General features: G+C 44.0%; 1 protein-coding gene across 1 annotated transcript in view; it reads right to left on the bottom strand.

Moving 5' to 3' along the window:
* TSPAN17 (tetraspanin 17) overlaps positions 1-21,989 on the bottom strand; it is a 68,468-nt gene that overhangs the window by 24,869 nt on the left and 21,610 nt on the right. The window contains exon 2 of the mRNA XM_077265708.1: positions 3,744-3,794. Within this exon, the coding sequence (XP_077121823.1) occupies positions 3,744-3,794 (51 nt within the window). The remainder of the gene's footprint in view (positions 1-3,743; positions 3,795-21,989) is intronic.

The raw sequence follows: 21,989 nt of genomic DNA, 5'->3' as shown, positions 1-21,989 counted from the left end.
AACTAATTAATGAGATGGAGATTTACATACAGGAGAAACAAGAAACACCCAGTGTTGTTCAGTGGCGGAGCGACACTTCACATCCAGACACAATGATACACAGGTTTGGAAAGATCACTTTTGCAGTTTCATACTTTTGATCACATTGTTCCCGTCCCTTACTTTCTATCCCAATAAAACTTGAAAGAACGGAAACTGAAGGCAGGAAATCCTCCAGAGAATCCACATGTATTTACTTTACGTTCACTGGGAACCCTGTATGTGTGGTATCCTGGAATTAATTGTATCACAAAACAATGTTATTCTAACCTGAATGCCCAGATATCCGACACAATGAATCTGTAATAAAGTACATTCAGCCAGGTTTCACAAGAAGTTGTCCCCTACTTGGACAACATCTCATACCCGCGCTTGGCCCCCATAAAATAATAAAGCTTGTACTCACCTCCCGTATTAACGCCGTATGCACGGTGTCAGCACTCAGTCTCCCAGGGCTACAGTGCTGTTGTGATACGTGACACCGGTGCCCAATGAGGGTTGGCCATCCTGTCCCTGCCTCCTGTTGAATTGAGCAGGAACAGGAAGTCTGAGGTGACTTCCTCGTCATGTTCAATTTGTCTTAAGGCAGGGGCAGGGACGCCAGCGCTGATTGGGCACCCACGTCACAACTGCATGTGAGCCTCAAGGTGCAAGGGTCCACACCGCAGGAACGGAACCAGCACGGGCGGTGAGTATAGGCTTTATTTTTTTACTAGATGGAGGCCCAATGTGATCACATCGGGAGGGCGGTAATGTCACGATGGGGGCAGGCATGCGGCGCTGTTGTTGCCTAATGGCATCCTGTGATAATCTAATGACTTATGCATCAGGGGACTCATGTGGTTGACGCCTACGCTTATATGCATTGTTTTTGTCCCAGCGATGCTGTTGCTCTTCAAGAGTCTCATTTGCTCGTTGTTGTCTTCAATGTTGTGCCTTTGCTGCTTTCCTTTAATTGTCATTGGCGTACTTTTTAGGAGGAGCCATGTTGGTGTTGATATTTGCTTTTTAAAGGGGTTTTCCCACGAAGAAAAGTTCATTTTAAAAATTGTCTGTGTGACCATGTACCGAACATACCACAGCTCCCGGGCAGGGGAGGAAGCAAAAGACAATACTGACATTACAGCAGGAGATCGCAGAGGATACATTTTGTGAGGTAAAATATTTTTTTTAAAACAGTCAGTGAAATATTTTACCTCACAAAATAAATCCTCTGTGATCCCCTGCTGTAATGTCAGTATTGTCTTTTGCTTCCTCCCCTGCCCAGGAGATGTGGTATGCTCCGTACACGGTCAAACACCGACAATTTTTAAAATGAACTTTAGTTCGTGGGAAAACCCTTTAATGTGACCAGCTTCCTCTGCCTGTAGACACGTCACGCATCTGCTGCCGGGATCAGCCCAATGATTCACTGCACCTGCGCGTTAGGCTACTTTCACACTTCCGCCTTTTTTCCTCCGTCGCAATCCGTCGTTATGGGCAAAAAACGGATCCTGCAAATGTGCCCGCAGGATGCGTTTTTTGCCCATAGACTTGTATTAGCGACGGATGGGCACACGTCGCATCCGTCGTGCAACGGATCCGTCGTGTTTTGGCGGACGCGACGCACAAAAAAACGTTCAATGTAACCTTTTTTTGTGCGACATGTCCGCCATTTTCGACCGCGCATGCGCGGCCGAAACTCCGCCCCCTCTTCCCCGCTCATCACAATGGGCAGCGGATGCATTGTAAAACTGCATCCGCTGCCCACGTTGTGCTAAATTTAGCACAATGTCCGTCGGTATGTCGGGCCGACGGTTTGCGATGGCCCCGTACCGACGGAAGTGTGAAAGTAGCCTAATTCACGCAGGCGCAGTAAATCAGACTGCCGCCATCTTTGTGCAGACTGATAGCGGAGGTCACATTAAAACGGAGCATGCGCTCCTCCTGTACAAAGATGGCGACAGTCATTTGGCTGATCCCGGCGGCGGCGTGTTCGCGGCGGTGTTCCGCTGGTGGTACCACGCAAGAGGCTGCATGAGTGTGTGTCAGAGAGAGAGAGTGTGGTGCGAAGGTGTTCCGCTGGTGGCACCGCGCAATTGGTTGGTACCAGCAGCAGTTTCCATATTGAGACACCCATCACTTGGGTGTCCCAATATGGCAGTCGGTGAACTTCCTCAGCTTGGAATTCAGGGATACAGTGACTTCTGGACAGAACGGGAAATGAAAACATTACAAGGCAATTATCATAAATAGATGGGGGTCAAACATTCTGATCAAGAAGGGGTTGTGCTAGTAGTGGACAACCCCTTTAAGAACAAGTACCGCCAGAAAGCATAGCAATAAGTCTCAGGGATCACCATGCACACAGTATGTTGCTAATGTGATCAGCTGGCTGGAGGGATAAATTAATGGTTTCACCACTCGCTTCTCCAATCTATAAAATAATATGAGGATGTGGTTAATTGCTGCTGCTGATGAAACCTCCTTTAATCAGATAATCCACAAACAACTGCGGAAGATGCATTCAAACGACACTTTGTTATGCGGGAAAAAATATAAAACTGTAATAATTCCCCTCTGAACTAAATAACAAGATCTGAATTCTGATGAAACCAGAAGCGATAAGGAGCCATGGGGTCCATAGTATTTCTAGAGAGCAGTTTGTTTTCGTCTGTGTAAGATCTGCATTCGCTCAGCAGCATAAAGCCCCAGAGTACACGGTGCTGTATACTGAGAGAGTCCCGCCAGTGCTGTATTCTGGTCCTACTGGAACCCTAGTGAAGACCAGCAGTACAGCATAAAATCAGGAGGCACCCAGAGGTAACCACGTTACTGGCACACAGAGCTGCAGTGTGGACCTGTGCTGTGAGGGTCCCAAAAGTCAAGGAACTGTAAATTGTTAGAAATACTTCCCCAAAGGCTGAATGAATTTATAGAAGAAAGCACAAGGTGTGGTCATGGTATAATATGTATGTGCTCTAAATGCTGACGGACATCATAAAATGATAAAAGTACCATAGCAACAAACTGAAAAGTGCAGAAAAATAATAGCATTTGAAAAACACAAAACATAAATGAAGGTGTGAATTGATGAAAACTAAAAAGAAAGGTTAAAGTGCTGTCGCATCTTGCTTTATCGGGGCAGTGCCCTCCTGGTTGGCAGTTTACTGTGGCCCCACTGGCCCTTACAGCATCAGAGTAGTGCAGTGATACTGAAGCTGGCAGGGTCAGTCCATCTGGCTAGCCTCAGAGCAGCACTTGTAGTTCTATTAAGAAGTGCTACTCTCCTTATCTAGTACAAAGGCCACCACTGATGAAACTGCAGAAGTGGCTGGTAACCTTGGCAACAAGCTGCAAACTTTATTCAAAATTCCACTATTCTAGAGAATGAATAATAAGTTAAATTCAATGATTATTTTTACAACCACTTTGCAATATTAACCATTTATCATAATGCAACAATTGTTTCAAAAAGGGAACCCGTCATGAGATTCATGCTGTCTGAATTACGGCCCCCTGGACTGGAATGTCTCTCCATACATACATACATACAGGATCCAGGTATGTGGCACTCCCACAATGGAGAAGGTGAAAATTGGGAGTCTTGACAAGAAGTAGCTCGCAACGGATACACACAGCGAGTGTGCGATTGATGCAGTTTATGGTTCTTGCAGCACAAATCTTATGTCAGGTTCGCTTTAATAGCAGAAAGTATAAATTACCTTCTCTGCCCATGCCCATAAGCCGATGGCCAGGAAAGAGGCTCCCAACAGCTGCAGGGGAAAAAAAAGGATAAAGAACATTAGTCATAAGGTATTTATGGACAAGTTACAAACAAATATATAAACACTTTTTTTATCTGGATTTTTTATTCATAGCCCCCATTTCACAGCAGTCTAACAATTAACATTTTACCTTCCCTTTATCGCACAGGTTTGAAAAGGTTATTGCCCGCTTACTCGGGGGATAATGAATAGCATAGTAAACCACGACCTTTAGTGAACAAAAAGCCATAGTTCTTACACAGAACATTATTCAGCAAAGCACAAAGAATTCACTCCCACAACACTATCACATTCTCAGGATCTAGAGGGTTTTTTTTTTTTTTTTTTTTAACCCAAGGAAAACAGAGCTAGCAGTGAACACATTGTATCTATCTTATCAGTGTGGCACAGAAATGGTTACACATGGGTGTTCAGAGCCTATACTGTAAACTGTTCTCCTGATTGGCATTTTCCTTCCTTTCCTGCAATGTAAATTCAACAAGTTTCCCCGCCCCCGTCCCAACAGTCCAAGTTCATGTAGGGACACTAAATATAGCTAAGACAGTCATCAAAAAGCACCAAGGATTCTGGAGGGGCATTTGGCGTATAAGGCTTCTTTCACACTTCCGTTTTTACAATCTGCACAGGATCCGTCAAAATGTTGAAATGACGGATCCTGTGCAGATTGCAAAAACGGGTGCACTGGGCCCATCTTTCTGACGGATCCATCGAGGCTATGTGCACCTGTTGTGTATGCGTCTTTGCACCGGTTTTCCGCTGTGAAAACGCATACACAACACAACCCATGTTAAAAATATTTTGATATTTAAAAAAAAAATAAAAAATTGCAATATTCTCACCTTCCGGCGTTCTGCGCAGCGTTACCGATGCTAGCGATGCTCCCGGCAGCTGGTGTTCCCAGTAATGCCTTGCGTTACAATTACCTCTGATGACGTAGAGGTCTTGCGAGATCGCAACGTCATCGGGTCATTGTAACGCAAGGCATTACTGGGAACGGCAGCTGCCGGGAGCATCGCGACCATCGGTAATGCTTCGCGGGACGCCGGAAGGTGAGAATATTGCAATTTTTTTTTTAACATGATATCTTGTTACTATTGATGCTGCATAGGCAGCATGCTCAGTTTCAAAAGACGGAACCCGTCGGAACCTTCATCAGCGTCCCCGGCGCCTGCGCTGTTTTTTTTTTTTTTCCGGGCATGCGCAGTTGTGCTGCCCTTCGAACTTACAGCGCAGGCGCCGTGGACACTAATGAAGGAAGAGGAGGCGGCACCAGGCGCGCAGAGGCCATGTGTGATGGCTGTGAGGCGTCTGGATTAGGGGGGGGGGGGGGGGAGGAAGACCTGCCCCGGGACGATTTCACAGGTATGAGGGACAAATTTCAAAAGCGATTATTGCAGCAGTGCCAGGGACCCGAACTAAAAGAGCTACCTTGTCAGAATGCAGCATTAGGGCGGCACAAGGTGGCACTTTAGTTACAAACTCCTGGGGGGGTGACAGGTTACTTTAAAAAAAAAAAAAAAAAAAGTTTGGGTTCAAGTACCAGAACAGTACTTGAATGGGGAGTCCAAATATCCAGTTTTTATCACGCTGCCATGTGCATGACAGCGCGGCAAACACGGCTTATGATCGGCGGCAACATCACTGCCATGCCCTGCTTACTAGCATAAAATCAGTTACTGGCATCAGAACAGGACGCTGCGAGGGAGCGCAGGCAAGGTAAGTAGAATGGTTTATGGGGTTTTTAATGTTTTTCTTATGGAGGGCCATACTTAACGGGATGGGGATGAGGGAGGCAGCGCCTACTGGGATGGGGATGAGGGAGGCCAAACCTACCGGGCTTATACACGAGTCAACACATTTTCCCAGTTTTTGTGGTAAATTAGGTGCATAAGCTTATATTTGGGTCACCTTATAATCAAGTATATATGGTAAATAAGAATAAGCCAAAGCAATAAGTATTATTCATTGCTGGCAATATAAACTAATGAGCTGAATAATGCAGCTGTTCCAAAGTGTTAGATAAAAAACGACTTCCTTCCCATAAAGAAAGCCACAGCCACAAATCACAAGTACACACATGAGCCAATTGATATGGACAGGAAAAGCCTGTCTTTTTAGAAAACACATGCCACCAATGCCCAGTTAAATGTTTCCAGGAACTTTTGATCAAGATCACTGCCTTATGTACAAATGTTTAGTAACCAATTAAAAAAAAAAAAAACACTCCTCACAAAGTTTTTATCCTCTTAATATATTGAAGTCATCATATTATATAGCACTGTGTACTTAAAATTGTTCATTTTGCTTTCTACCCAGCTAATTCTTCTCTTTTCTCTGCTCTATGTAAAAACAGGAAGTCTCTTGTCCCTACATTTATCAATCCCCTCTTCAACTCCTGACCTGCTCAGCCCCTCCCATTGACTTATACAGGGAAACTTGACCTCCTGTTTCTGCATAGATTATTTTATAATCACGTGATGCCATAGACCTAATGGAAAACAGAAGAATTAGCTTGGTAGAAAGGCAAAAAGAGCAATTGCAAGTACACAGTGCTATACAATATGATGACTGCAATATATTGAGAACAAACATTTTGATGGGAGTGCTTCTTTAAACATTTGTCGACTGATCGTATCTCTTCTATGTGGGCCTAAAAATTATCCCTGGGCAGCACCACATCCCCCTGTGCAAACAAATATGTTGTCAATAATAACAATTGTCCGTGGGAACAAATGATCACATCAATGATTGTGCCCAGAGCCCGATGATGACTGTTAAACGAAAATTAAAGCAAAGCACCACCCATAGATTTCCTAAAACGTCTATAGGTGTTCTTTGCTTATATAAAGCTCCCCTATACTTCAGATGCTTCGGCCAGCAGCTATTTCTGCCATCTCTCCCTTACCAAGGAGTGCTCATTCTGTTGAGCGATCCAATGTTTTCTATGAAAGCGCCCCTGCCAGCCATTTTTGGTGGAGACTTTTCTCTACAGAGTAACAGGATGTCACAAACTTATCCTTCAGTCGTACCCTTCCATAATGGTAAGTTCGGCTGACGTTAGTGTAATGTGTATGGAGCTTTAAAGTGATGCTTAAGGCACATTTAGACAGACTGATTAATCAGGAAAGGGAATTATCAGTCTTATTAAATAGGTTGACATCGCTAATAAAGAAAATAGCTCATTGCTCGGATGATTTTTAAGCACCCATGATATTCTACGCACGTAGATGAAGCAATTAATCTGTGCAGATAACATTTTGGCTAGCCTGTTATGACAGACCATAAACCCGCCAATTAGAAAGCATAAGAACTAGTAAACCTGCGGCCAGTTAGTCCTCCATATTAAGGAGCTCTGTATAACCTGTCCCCACCACTGATTGGTAGCTCTCTGTGTACACTGTGCATAGGCAGAAAGCTGCAAATCAGTGGTGTAGACAGGGTTGTACAGAGATCACCATTCAGAGAACTGGTAGATGTGCAGCAGATAAAGGGATTTAATAAAAAGTGCTCCAAGCAGCTCCGCAAGTTATACCCTGCCCTCGGATGGGGTAGCAACAACCTGATGACAGACCCCCTTAATGACAGCAACTGAGCAATATAAACCGTAAGATTCTAAAAAATAGTAAAACATGAGAACAAAGTTTGTAAAGAGAATATACATAGGTCACTATCCCACGTGCAGCTCGCAGTCTAATCTCCTGACTACAGGTATGTGTAGCCACTATGATCAGTATGACTAGAAACATACCCACTTCCTAATATTTATGGGGGAAGTGTTATTACTCAGATGCCCCAGATCATCATCCACCGCTAGAACACCGGCCATCTCACCGCACAGCGACGTACCATTTGATCAGTGCAAGCTCTGGCTGCAGCGGAGGCCCCTATACATTTCCCGTCTACACACATGCACAAACAATATCCAGAAGACGGTGATAGAGCATCTGCAGCACTTCAGCAGCTGTGAAGGAACAATCCAGCTGTTACACTGTACTGGAGGCGGCAGGGTGGAACGGGAGGGGGAGGAGGGGCACAGCACACAAGCTACACAGGCTGACAAGGGAGAGTGGGGAAAGATTTCCCACAGCGATTGAGCTGGTTGCCATGGAAACAAATGTCCTCCCATGCAGTAACCACAGCGACCCCTTGTATTTCCTGCAAAATGGTGGTAGTTGTGTCCTACACCTAGAACAGCTCCAGATTACAGCCAGCAGGTCATCATTTTGGTTTGGACACTGTTCTCTATGGCAGTGCAGGAACTGAACGGAGATAAATTACAAAAGTTGTTTATTTTTAGGTGCACTATTGATTCAGGAAATAAATCGAGACAAAGCCCCCATACACATTAGGTGGCTGAATGATGCTTCTGCCAATAGCCATCATGGCCATCTCTCCCATATATTGGAGTTCGCATTCAGCCGAGTGCTCCTCTTGTTGCCAGAGACACTTCTTACCTACCTGGCCAGTAACCCCATACGCAAACCTATCGCTATAGGAGAGTGCGGCCAAAATTAGTCTAAAGTGAATGTAGGGCCTTAGTCCTTATCTACAGGAGTGATATGAAAGGCCTGGTCCAGCATAGGAGGAGTCTCAGTCAAGATCTTTCCATTCGGATTCATAAAGTGGCTTCCTGAGCCCAGGTGTGGGCAAGGATCCAGGGAGAAGCACTTGAGATCAGGATTGTAATACAAATAGATTACAAGTTGCAGAATAGCAGCTTTGATGGGAAAAAAAGAGCAGCTAACAATATTTAAGAAATAAAGAAGCTCCTCAGAAACAGTAATGTCCACATGCACTCAAAAAGAGGAAAAACACACACAAAAGATAAACACACAGGTATACATTCCTCTGACCTGAGCAAATATTCCATAGTTCCCCTGTAAACCACACAGGGCATACAGTCCGGCTAACTAAGCATGGTTTCAGTGACCGGCTCGGAGGTCATGGACACATTACTATCATGTCTAGTCCAAACAGCACGGCGGCTTTCATCTTCAGCAGGATATTCAGTAATCACTACTAGGAGAGATCATTGCTTTTCATGTACTAGTAGCTGTGCTGCCATAGGTCAGACAAAATCAGTAATATAGGTATAAGGTAGGTGCCCACATTGGTGCAGAAGTAGCTTTTGGCAGGAAAAATGCAGTAGCAGAAACATGTTTTTTTTTGTGCCAACCTTTTGCCACGCACTAGTATGGGAGACATCAACGCTGAAAGAATGGACATGTTGCGGATTTAAATATCTGACTAAACAATCAGCAACGTGTGCACGAGACTTCAGGATTCTCATTCACTTTGCTGGTATCGGGAAACCCAGTGTGTGCACACAGCCATACAGATACAGGTCAAACAAGCGCCTTCTTCAAAAGCGCTACCGAGGCTACACTTAAGTGACGCACATGGCAGAGCCGAGGACAGCGACTGAGTGCCTAGGCTACATGACCGACTAACACAAGAGATTATTTGGGAAGCCATGATCTACTGCACTTTCATTTGGCCATAGAATACAATGCCGATACTCATGGGAACACTATGTTCAATATGTAAAGCACGGAACTGTACACAATATAGGAAAGATATCCAAAGTCTCAGTTTTCCCCATTTGAGGTGTCCGGCCTAAAGGCAAGCAAGCCGCTCTCCAGCCATTGACAACAAGCCTTCACGATATACCGACTACAATGTCGCAACTAATCTGCAGTCACTACAACGTGGTGCAACTAATGAGTGCTCATGTGTTCTGCACCAGTTAAGGTTGTCATCCTGAATGTGTGTATTACTAGATCCTGTGCCTACAGGTAGTACCCGTCACACACTGGCATGCCTACAGAACACACAGGATACATCAGATTGCTGAGGGAGAGCCCAAAACAGGACTCAAAAATGCTGTTCTGATACGCAGTGTAATGCCTCATTCACACACGTTTCTAACTGTGGTTTGCACAGACAGAATATGTATCCATTATAGTTTATGGGGCTGTTCAGATAGCTTTTTTTTTTGTAAACCAACCGTATGTACAAGGGGGATAAAAAAAGAAAAAAAAAAAAATCGCTGCAACATGTCTGACTGCAGTGTACAGTCCATGTGATATCATTGATTAACCCCTTAAGGACAGAGCCATTTTGTAGGTTAATGACCAGTCCTATTTTTTCTCTCTGACCACTATCACTTGACGTGGTTAAAAACTCTGGAACGCTTCAATAGATCCCGATGATTCCGAGATTGTTTTCTTGTCACATTGTACTTCACAACAGCGGTGAAGGTGTTAGAAACGACTTGTGTTCATTTGTAAAAATATCAGAAATTTGGGGACCATTTTGAAGCTTTCACAATTTTTCAAACGTTTAATTCTTATGCCCTTAAATCACAGAGATATGTGACACAAAATAGTTAATAAATAACATTTCCCACATGTCTACTTTACATCAGCACAAAACAATTTATTTTGTTAGGAGGTTAGAAGGGTTAAAAGTTGACCAGTGATTTTTCATTTTTCCAAAATCTTTACATTTTTAGGGACCACCTCACATTTGTAGTGACTTGTGGCACCATTCTAAAAGCTTCACCCCTCAAAACCACATTCAATTTAACCCTTTAGTCTCTTCACAGGAATTAATGCATTGTGAGGAAAAAATTTAACTTTTTTTTTTTCCCATAAAACTTCTACCTTTGCCGGATATTTTTTTTTATTTTCACAAGGGTAACAGGAGAAAATGGACCCCAAAATTTGTTGCACAATTGCTCCAGAGTCCGCCAATTCCCCATATATTGGGGAAAAGTATGGTACTATTAGGGCTCGGAAGGGAGGGAGCACCGTTTGACTTTTTTAATACAAAAATGATTCAAGGTCAGACACCATGTCTTATTTGGAGAGCCCCTAATGTGCCTAAATAGTGAAAAAAAACCACGTGACCCCATTTTGAAAACTAGACCCGGTCAAGGAATGTATCTAGATGTGTATTGAGCACCTTGAATCCCCAGGTGCTTCACAGAAATCTATAACGTAGAGCTGTGGGGGAAAAAAAAAACAAAAAACATTTTTCCCTCAAAAACGTTCATTTAGCCCACATTTTCTTATTTTCACAAGGGTAACAGTTGAGAAAATGCACAGTACAACTTTATGTGCAATTTCTCCGGAGTGCGCCATTACGCTACATGTAATCGGGAACTACTTTTCAGGCCAGATAATTATCCGTGTCCGTGTGCCCCTGCGTTTCTGTGGCACACGTGTGCCTCCCGTGTGCCCACTGGGTACCACACGCACCGTGCAGGAGACAGCGCTAAAGTTTAGCGCTGTCCCCTGCATCGTGCTGAAGCCGCGATTCATATCTTCTGTGCAGCAGCGTTTGCTGTAAAGAAGATATCAATAATCCATTTTTTTAGTGGTATTTCGTGTTTAAAGTAAAGCTCCATGTCCCCACCCCCTGTGCGCCCCCCCCCCCCCCCCGCTGTTCTGAAAATACTCACCCGCCTCCCTCGCAGTGTCCTGTCCTGGCCGCAGCTTCTCCTGTATGCGGTCACGTGGGGCCGCTTATTTACAGTAATGAATATGCGGCTCCACCCCTATGGGAGGTGGAGCCGCATATTCATGACTGTAATCGGCGGCCCCACGTGACCGCATACAGTAGAAGGTGCGGCCAGGACAGGAAGCAGCGACAGCCAACGAGGGAGCCGGGTGAGTATTTTCAGAACAGCGGGGGGGGGGGGGGGGGGGGGGGCGCACAGGGGGTGGGGACATGGAGCTTTATTTTAAACACGAAATACCACTAAAAAAATGGATTATTCATATCTTCTTTACAGCAAACGCTGCTGCACAGAAGATATGAATCGCGGCTTCAGCACCATGTGGGGGGGACAGCGCTTATGGAGCGCTGTCTCCTGCACGGCACACGGAGAACGTCCGTGTGCGGTACGTGTTTTACACGGACCCATTGACTTTAATGGGTCCGTGTAATACGTGCGCTCCCACGAACACTGACATGTCTCCATGTTTGGCACACGGAGACACGTTCCGCAAAAAATCAATGACATCTGCACAGATGCATTGATTTTAATGTCTCTACGTGTGTCAGTGGCTCCGGTACGTGAGGAAACGGTCACCTCACGTACCGGAGCCACTGACGTGTGAAACCGGCCTCAGGCACAGTGCAAAGCTCAGAAGGGAAGGAGCGCCATATTATAGTACAGATTTTACGGTTCTGGTTTGTGGGTGCCATGTCCCACTAGGAGAGCCCCTGAGGTGCCAGAACAGCAGAAACCCCCATAAGTGACTCCTGTTTTACAAACTACATCTAGGGCTGTGATCATATTGACACCACCGATGTGTCACAGAATTTTATACCATTGGGCAGTGAAGAAAGAATAATTACATTTTCATCCCCAAAATTTTGCTTTAGCCCCAGATTTTACATTGTCACACAGGTAAATAGGTAAAAATGGTATTAAAATTTGTCACACAATTTCCGCTGAATGTGGAAATACCCCATATGTGGCTTACAGTACTGCTTAGCCACATGGTGAGACTCAGAAGGGACAGAGTGCTAGAAGAGCAGAATACCCCCTCAAGTGACCCCACTTAGGAAATTATACCCTTGTCAAACATGTGGACGCCAAATGTGATTTAGGCACACTGTGGGGCTCAAAGGGAAGCGGGAATTTGAAAGTGCAGAATTTGATGGATTTCTTTTGTGGGTTCATGGGGGCATAGCGCCTATATGTCCGTTAACAGATGACAGACTTGAGTGGGGAGTCAGGACTTGTTTTTTTGAGGATTGAGTTGAAGCTTTTATTGGGAACATTTTACATAATGTTTGGGATCACATATATCCTGTGCTCTACACTGAGCACTAACATCAGGGTTTTCATCTAAATCTTCTAATGACGCAATTCAGATAAAACCCCCAAGGGATCCATTCACTATAATGAGGAAGCAGAGTTACTCTGGACTTTGTCTGGCCTCTATTCAGCGTTGACCTTTTCAGAAGCGCACAAAACTGTTGCTGAAAGAGCTTTTATGCATGCCTAAAAAAGGAGACCACTGTCTGATCATAATCCAGAATGAATCCACAGTGCCTCCTTCTGCCTCATTATAGGGAATCTTCCACCGGGGGTTCCATCTGAACCACGGATTTCAGAGATATACACATAGAAACCTGGTGTAAGCGCTCAAAGTAGAGCACAGGATAAATGTGCGCCGAGCCTTACTGCAATCTTTGGGAGACAGAATTAACGAATCAACAGCAGGTGAATCGTTGGTTTTATTTTATTTTTTTGCCGTTTCTCATGCGGTATAAGCGATTAGACGACTTTATTCTTCGGGTCGGTGTGATTATGGCGATACCAGATTTATATCGGGTTTTTATGTTTGGCTGCGGTCACAAGACCAGAAGCTTTTTTAATAAAAAAAACAAAAAAACAACAACATGTCTAGAGCTATAATTTTCCATATTTCTGCTGATAGCCATGTGAGGGCTTTTTTGCACGGCGAGTTGAATTTTTTTTTGGTACGATTTTGGGGCACATAACATTTTCTATTCCAATTTTTGGGAAATAATGAACAAAAACCAGCAATTCAGGAATTCTTTGGGGGGAGGTTTTTTATGCCATTTTGCATGTGGTAAAATTGATGAGACCGCTTTACTCTTCGGGTCAGTATTCATTTATATAACTTTTTATGTTTTGGCGCTTTTATACATAAAAACTTTTTTGGAAAAAATTATTTTTGCATCGCTGTATATGGAGAGCTATAACTTTTTCAGTATTCTGCTGATGGAGCTGTATGGTGGATTGTTTTTTTGCAGGACAAGATAACGTTTTCATACCATTTCTATTTAGAGTATTTTTTTTATTGTGTTTTATTCCACTTTTTTCCCAGCGGTATGACGAAAAAGCATAATTTGCCACTTTTTTATGGCGTTCACTGAAGGGATTAACTAGTGTGACTTATACATCGGGTCGATCCATACGCAGCGTCAGCAAAGATGTACTTTGTTTTTTCATAAAAAAAAATGTATTTATTGGCTTAATTTTTTTTTTTTAGCATTTTGTATTTTTTTTCAAATACTTTTACTTTTTTTTTTTCTTACTTAGTCCCTCCATGGGACTTTCATTTTTTCACATTGATCACAGGTATAATGCATTGCAAACCATTACACCTGTAGAAAAGCTTCTAAGATCATGCATTGAGTGTGGTCCAAGAAACTTTCCGTAGCTTGGTGACCCAGGGGCCATCATAACGACCCCAGATCACCATGGCAATGATCGGGCCCCAACAATGACGTTTTTGGGGGAGCCCCCTCCCTCAGCATGCCCCTAAATGTTGCAATCATTCTTGATTGCATTTAAGGGGTAAGCCCTTTTACTACCTTGGATGTATCGTTACGTCCAGGTTGCCTGGTACTTAACGACAGCCAATCGCAGTGCTTCATTCAGTTTGCCTTGAACACAGACCACCGATTATAGGCTGGTGTCTAGAAAAGCCAGCTCCTATAGACGTGAAGCGCTGATCAGCACATCAGTGATCTCCAGGTGTTACTTTTTTTTCTTTTTCTAGAAATAAAAAAAGATGACGCCAAGCACACACACACGCACCCCCTGAATAAAATTTGATACTCACAAACACTGCATACGTAAAAAATAAATAAATAAATAAATGCCCTGCTTGTCCCAAACCCGGTATTCAGCGGAGGAGGCATACGTCTTCCTTGCCTCCGACACAGATAGTGAGGGAGGCGATCCCACCTTCCTTTATTTTTCCTCCTCTTCTCCTAGTGATGCTGAACCACCACGCAGACGCCCAAGGACAGAACCTGAACCAGCGCCCACCATTACTGACCACATATGGACCTAACCTCCTGAAGATTATGAGCCACCGACACCTGGTTTTGTGGCAAAATCAGGAATCAAATTTGACACCACTGGCCTCACAAAAATTGACTTTAGTCTTTTTCTCTGAGGAATTTGAAGCCTCATGGTGGCCCAAATAAATTGTGCACCCAGCAATTTTTGGCACAAAACTGCCCTTCATCATTTTCTAACTGTTCTCTTGTATATGCAGTAGATGTTTTTGGGTCTGGTCCTTCACATGGGGATAGTGAAGAAGCCAGAACTTCGGCAATATTGGAGTGCTGATGTTTTATATACCAGTTCAGTGTTCAGCATGGCCATGACCTGTAAACGTTTTGAGGCTATCCAAAAATGTTTGCATTTACAGTGATAATGTATGGTGCCCTTCCTGAGATGACCCCAACTTTAACCGTATTTTGAAAGTACAGCCGGTCATTGAACACTTCAGTAACACCTTTGCTAAGGTGTTCTTGCCCCAAAGGAACATCTGTGTGGATGGAGTCCCTAATCCATTTCAAGGGGAGGCTCAAATACCAGCAATACTTGTCTAGTAAGGGGGCCAGGTATGGAATTAAGCTGTACAAACAGTGTGAGTAACTCTGGTACACCCACAAGTTTAGGGTTTATGAAGGGAAGGACCCCCAGACTGAACCCCCAGAGTGCCCCCTTCCCTGGGAGTGAGTGAGATTTGGTGCACCCACTGCTGGATCAAGGTTATCACCTCTACGTAGATAACTTTTATATCAGCATCCCACTCTACCAGTCCCGCTCTTCAGGAACTACAGCAGCATGCGTTACTGTCCGCAAAAATCAGAGAAAATCAGCCTCCCTAAGCAGCTAATTGGGAAGATGCTCAGAATGGGTGAGAGCAAAGCCCAATGTAGCAACAACATGCTGGTGGTCAAGTACAAGAGGGATGTCCTTTTCCTGACCACCATACATGGTAATGGCAGCACCCCAGTACTGTACGAGGTACCGCTACATAGGTCTGCAAACGACACTGTGAATTGTGGTACAACAAGTACATGGGGGGAGTTGAGCTCTCTGTTCAAGTCCTCCAGCCGTACAGTGCAATGAGAAAAGCCAAGGTGTTGTACAGGCAGCTGGCCGTTCACAATGTACAGATGGCAATGCACAACGATGTGCAGGCCAGACCATAATGTCATACCTTCAGTTCCAGGAGGTAGTGATCAAGGCCCTAATCTTTGGAGATAAGGAGCAGCCCCAGTACTTCCGAAACTATGAGCAATGATGATTGAAGAGGGAGCGTCAGATGCCTCCACCCCCCATTATTCTGTGAGTGCGGGCGCAGACAGTGGCGTGGCTTGCTGCCACTGTCAGCAAGTCACTGCTTATAACTTCCAAACAAAAATAAATTAGGTTTCCAAAATTGTGCTGATATACAAAGTACAACTGGGAAATGTTAATGATGAACTACTTTGTGTGAACTGACATTCTGATTTAAGGACATAAAAATTAAAAGTTTGAAAATTGCTAAATTTTCCCAATTTTTGACATTATATTGAATAAATGTTACCACTACCATGAAGTACAATATGTTATGAGAAAATCTCAGAATCAGTGCGATCTGTTGAAGCGTTCCAGAGTTTACCTCAAAGTGACAGTGGTCAGAATTGTAAAATTTGGCCAGGTCACGAAGGTGCAAACGGGTTAAACAGCTAGGGGCGCTGCTGGCACTATCCCTGGCTGTTAGTGCAGGAGCTCAGCCACTAGCAGCTCTGAGATCCTGCTGTGATCGGGCAGGAGGTGCTGATATTTCCTGTCACATAATAGCAGATTTATCAGTCATCACGTGCCTTGAAATAGCAGCAGGTGGAGCAGAGGAGGACACACCTCTACCATAGCGTGTTGGACAATCGGCATTTAACAAGTTTACAGCCACAGGCGGAGCTCTGATATACCCGTGGCTGTTAAAGGCACATGATGACTGATTAAAATCAGGCATCATGGGAAGAAAAAGATATAGATCCCATTAAGTGATCACAGGGCGTTGATGGATTGTAACAACAGCCTGGGGTCTGCAAATGACCCCCCCATGTTTGTCATTACGATTCTCCTGTAAAAGCCAGCTTGTGGCTGGTGTTCATAGGAGATAATGATTTTAACTATACATAGCAGTGCTGATGCACTGTTATGTACAGCACAAGTGATCAGATAATTGAAGCTTCAAGTTCCCTAAGGGGAATCTTAAATACAGAGGGGAAAACAAACATTTTAAAAAGTTCACATCCATACCCTTTTACTCAGATAAAAATAAAAAAATACATAAACACATTTGTGCTGCTATGTTTGTAAAGTGGTGCAACGGAAAAAAAAAGTCAAAACTGCCAGAATTATGTTTTTTTGCCCACTGCAACACTGTAATGAAACGCGAAAAAAAAAAAAAAGAGGGGATCAAAACAACATATCTACCCCAAAACAGTCCTCACACAGCGAGATAGAGAATACATATATATATATACACACACTAGCTGAAGAGCCCGGCGTTGCCTGGGCATAGTAAATATCCTTCTCTTATTTTCCCATCACGCCTCTCATTTTCCCCCTCACATCTCTCATTTTCCCCCTCACTCCTCTCATTCCCCCCTAACACTTGCCATTTCGACCTCACATCTGTCATTTTCCGATCAATCCACTATTTTCCCTCACTCCTCATTTTGCACTCACAGCTTTTCATTTTCACCTCACACCCCTCATTTTCACCTCACACCTAATTTTCCCTCAGTATATACATGTTTGTCATCTCCCTTATATGTAGTATGTACCTGTATGTCATCTCCTGTATATAGTATATACCTGTATGTTATCTCCCCTGTAAATAGTATATACCTGCTGTATGTCATCTCCTCCTGTATATTTTATATACCTATGTGTCATCTCCTCCTTTATAAAGTATATACCTGTATGTCATCTCCTCCTATATATAGTATATACCTGTATGTCATCTCCTGTATATAGTATATACCTGTATGTCATCTCCCCTGTATATAGTATATACCTGTGTGTCATCTCCCCTGTATATAGTATGTACCTGTATGTCATCTCCCCTGTATATAGTATATACCAGTGTCATCTCCTCCTGTATATAGTATATACCTGTGTGTCATCTCCCCTGTATATAGTATATATGTGTGTGTGTCATCTCCTCCTGTATATAGTATATACCTGTGTGTCATCTCCATCTGTATATATCATATACCTGTGTGTCATCTCTCCTGTATATAGTATATATCTGTATGTCATCTCCTCCTGTATTAGACCGCGTTCACACGTTATTTGGTCAATATTTTTACCTCAGTATTTGTAAGCTAAATTGGCGGCCTGATAAATCCCCAGCCAACAGGAAACCCTCCCCCCTGGCAGTATATATTAGCTCACACATACACATAATAGACAGGTCATGTGACTGACAGTTGCCGTATTTCCTATATGGTACATTTGTTGCTCTTGTAGTTTGTCTGCTTATTAATCAGATTTTTATTTTTTAAGGATAATACCAGACTTGTGTGTGTATTAGGGCTAGCTTCATGTGTCAAGTTGTGTGTGTTGAGTTGCAAGTGGCTACATGCATGTAGCGACTTTTGTGAGATGAGTTTTGTGTGGCGACATGCGTGTAGCAACTTTTTGTGTGTCGAGTTGCATGTGACAGGTTAGTATAGCAAGTTGTGTGCAGCAAGTTTTGCGCATGGCGAGTTTTGCGCGTGGCAAGTTCTGTGTGGTGCGTTTTGAGTATGTGCAAGTTTTGTGTGAGGCAACTTTTGCATGTGGCGAGTTTTGCGTGAGCCTAGTTTTGCGCGTGGCGAGTTTTGCGCGTGGCAAGTTCTGTGTGGTGCGTTTTGAGTATGTGCAAGTTTTGTGTGAGGCAACTTTTGCATGTGGCGAGTTTTGCGTGAGCCTAGTTTTGCGCGTGGCGAGTTTTGCGCGTGGCGAGTTTTGTGTTTTGACTTTTATGTGGAGAGGTTGGTGTATGTGTGGTGAAATGTGTGCTGAGGGTGATATATGTGTTCAAGCACGTGGTAGTGTGTGGCTCACTTTGTGTGTGTGTTCATATCCTCGTGTGTGGCGAGTATCCCATGTCAGGGCCCCACCTTAGCAACTGTACGGTATATACTCTTTGGCGCCATCACTCTCACTCTTTAAGTCCCCCTTGTTCACATCTGGCAGCTGTCAATTTGCCTCCAACACTTTTTCCTTTCACTTTTTCCCCATTATGTAGATCGGGGCAAAATTGTTTGGTGAATTGGAAAGCGCGGGGTTAAAATTTCGCCTCACAACATAGCCTATGACGCTCTCGGGGTCCAGACGTGTGACTGTGCAAAATTTTGTGGCTGTAGCTGCGACGGTGCAGATGCCAATCCTGGACATATATATACACACACACACGCGCGCGCACAAACACACACTCAAGCTTTATATATTAGAGAAATATCTATATTATTTGACATGGCATTAAGTTATACTGTAACTGGTAGAAGACACACCTCTTGTGCGCCTGGCATGTTAAAGGGAACCTGTCACCCCCAAAATCGATGGTGGGGTAAGCTCACAGTCATCAGGGGCTTATCTACAGCATTCTGTAATGCTGTAGATAAGCCCCCGATGTTACCTGAAAGAGGAGAAGAAGATGTTAGATTATACTCACCCAGGGGCGGTCCTTCTACGGTCCGGTCAAATGTCTCAGGTCCGCTCCGGCGCCTCCCAGAGCAAAGTATTGCAGTGCGCAGGCGCTGGGCCTCTCTGACCTTTCCGGCGCCTGCGCACTGCAGTACTTTGCTCTGCCCTCAACAGGGCAGACAGAGTACGCCTGCGCCGGAGCCGCGGTGTGAAGACCAGAAGAGGACGTCATGGAATGAAGATGGGAGGTGCTGTACCGGACCTGAGACACCCATCCGAGCGGGACCGCCCCTGGGTGAGTATAATCTAACGTCTTTTTCTCGTCTTTTAGGTAACATCGGCGGCTTATCTACAGCATTACAGAATGCTGTAGATAAGCCCCTGATGAGGTGAGCTTACCTCACCATCGATTTTGGGGGTGACAGGTTCCCTTTAAATATCTCTTCATTCTAAGGATAAGTGGCATTCCCTGGGGTCAGACTAAACTTTTCCAGAAGTGATGGCATTTCACAGCAATACGCCATAACTTGTTATTGCAGAAATAAGTGACGGCATATGAGCTTAGCAGAAAATGTCAAATCCACTGAACTGGCCACGTTACCCTGTGGAGATTCTCTACAATGTGTTCATAAGATTTCTCAAATTCTGCTACACAATACACACAAGTTTTTCGATCTATACAATTCACTGCATATGTGCCCCAGTACACAAACTAAATACCTCTGAAAACACAACAGTGGTATAGAAATTTATATAGCCAAAATTTGAGGGGAAAAAAAAATCCTTGAGGTGGGTATAATGGATATGATCAAACTACCAAACAGGCAAGCGTGGAGCCTCTGAAAAACTAACCAAGTAGTAAGAGTAAATGCACTGGCCGACCTCAGCCATTAATGATCACCAGATAAATCTAAGTCAATCAGCGTCAGTTTAGTAGTCTCTTTAGGCAGGTTGGCCTCACTTTTATGTGATTGTTCTGTTTGCATAGAATATCCTTGTTCTCAGCAGCACATGTAATGTTTACACAGGATGATGTACTGTTGTGAATGATTATTAACCTGCCAGTTGGTCAGGTGGTTGGTTTCACACATTCCAGATGATTGGCAAATGTAAATGCACGCTCAGGTTATGGTCACATTGTTTCGCTGTTATGCGAATTCTAACTGTGTCTTCAACAAAATGGCGCAGGAGTGTACTGCAGCACACAACCTTGTCAATTCCATGCGCAGTATTACATGCGGCCGGCCAGGGTGCGCGTGTGCAGGGTGCGTATGTGTAGTATATACAGTGGGGCAAAAAAGTATTTAGTCATTCAGCAATAGTGCAAGTTCCACCACTTAAAAAGATGAGAGGCGTCTGTAATTTACATCATAGGTAGACCTCAACTATGGGAGACAAACTGAGACAAAAAAATCCAGAAAATCACATTGTCTGTTTTTTTAGCATTTTATTTGCATATTATGGTGGAAAATAAGTATTTGGTCAGAAACAAAATTTCATCTCAATACTTTGTAAAATATCCTTTGTTGGCAATGACAGAGGTCAAACGTTTTCTGTAAGTCTTCACAAGGTTGCCACACACTGTTGTTGGTATGTTGGCCCATTCCTCCATGCAGATCTCCTCTAGAGCAGTGATGTTTTTGGCTTTTCGCTTGGCAACACGGACTTTCAACTCCCTCCAAAGGTTTTCTATAGGGTTGAGATCTGGAGACTGGCTAGGCTACTCCAGGACCTTGAAATGCTTCTTACGAAGCCACTCCTTCATTGCCCTGGCGGTGTGCTTTGGATCATTGTCATGTTGAAAGACCCAGCCACGTTTCATCTTCAATGCCCTTGCTGATGGAAGGAGGTTTGCACTCAAAATCTCACGATACATGGCCCCATTCATTCTTTCATGTACCCGGATCAGTCGTCCTGGCCCCTTTGCAGAGAAACAGCCCCAAAGCATGATGTGTCCACCACCATGCTTTACAGTAGGTATGGTGTTTGATGGATGCAACTCAGTATTTTTTTTCCTCCAAACACGACAAGTAGTGTTTCTACCAAACAGTTCCAGTTTGGTTTCATCAGACCATAGGACATTCTCCCAAAACTCCTCTGGATCATCCAAATGCTCTCTAGCAAACTTCAGACGGGCCCGGACATGTACTGGCTTAAGCAGTGGGACACGTCTGGCACTGCAGGATCTGAGTCCATGGTGGCGTAGTGTGTTACTTATGGTAGGCCTTGTTACATTGGTCCCAGCTCTCTGCAGTTCATTCACTAGGTCCCCCCGCGTGGTTCTGGGATTTTTTGATCACCGTTCTTGTGATCATTCTGACCCCACGGGGTGGGATTTTGCGTGGAGCCCCAGATCGAGGGAGATTATCAGTGGTCTTGAATGTCTTCCATTTTCTAATTATTGCTCCCACTGTTGATTTCTTCACTCCAAGCTGGTTGGCTATTGCAGATTCAGTCTTCCCAGCCTGGTGCAGGGCTACAATTTTGTTTCTGGTGTCCTTTGACAGCTCTTTGGTCTTCACCATAGTGGAGTTTGGAGTCAGACTGTTTGAGGGTGTGCACAGGTGTCTTTTTATACTGATAACAAGTTTAAACAGGTGCCATTACTACAGGTAATGAGTTGAGGAAAGAGGAGACTCTTAAAGAAGAAGTTACAGGTCTGTGAGAGCCAGAAATCTTGATTGTTTGTTTCTGACCAAATACTT

This window comes from Ranitomeya variabilis, chromosome 5 (assembly GCF_051348905.1).
Source record: "Ranitomeya variabilis isolate aRanVar5 chromosome 5, aRanVar5.hap1, whole genome shotgun sequence".
NCBI classification, from domain to species: Eukaryota; Metazoa; Chordata; class Amphibia; order Anura; family Dendrobatidae; genus Ranitomeya; species Ranitomeya variabilis.
The sequence above is the reverse complement of the archived record's forward strand: the minus strand, read 5'-3'. Positions and strand labels throughout refer to the sequence as shown.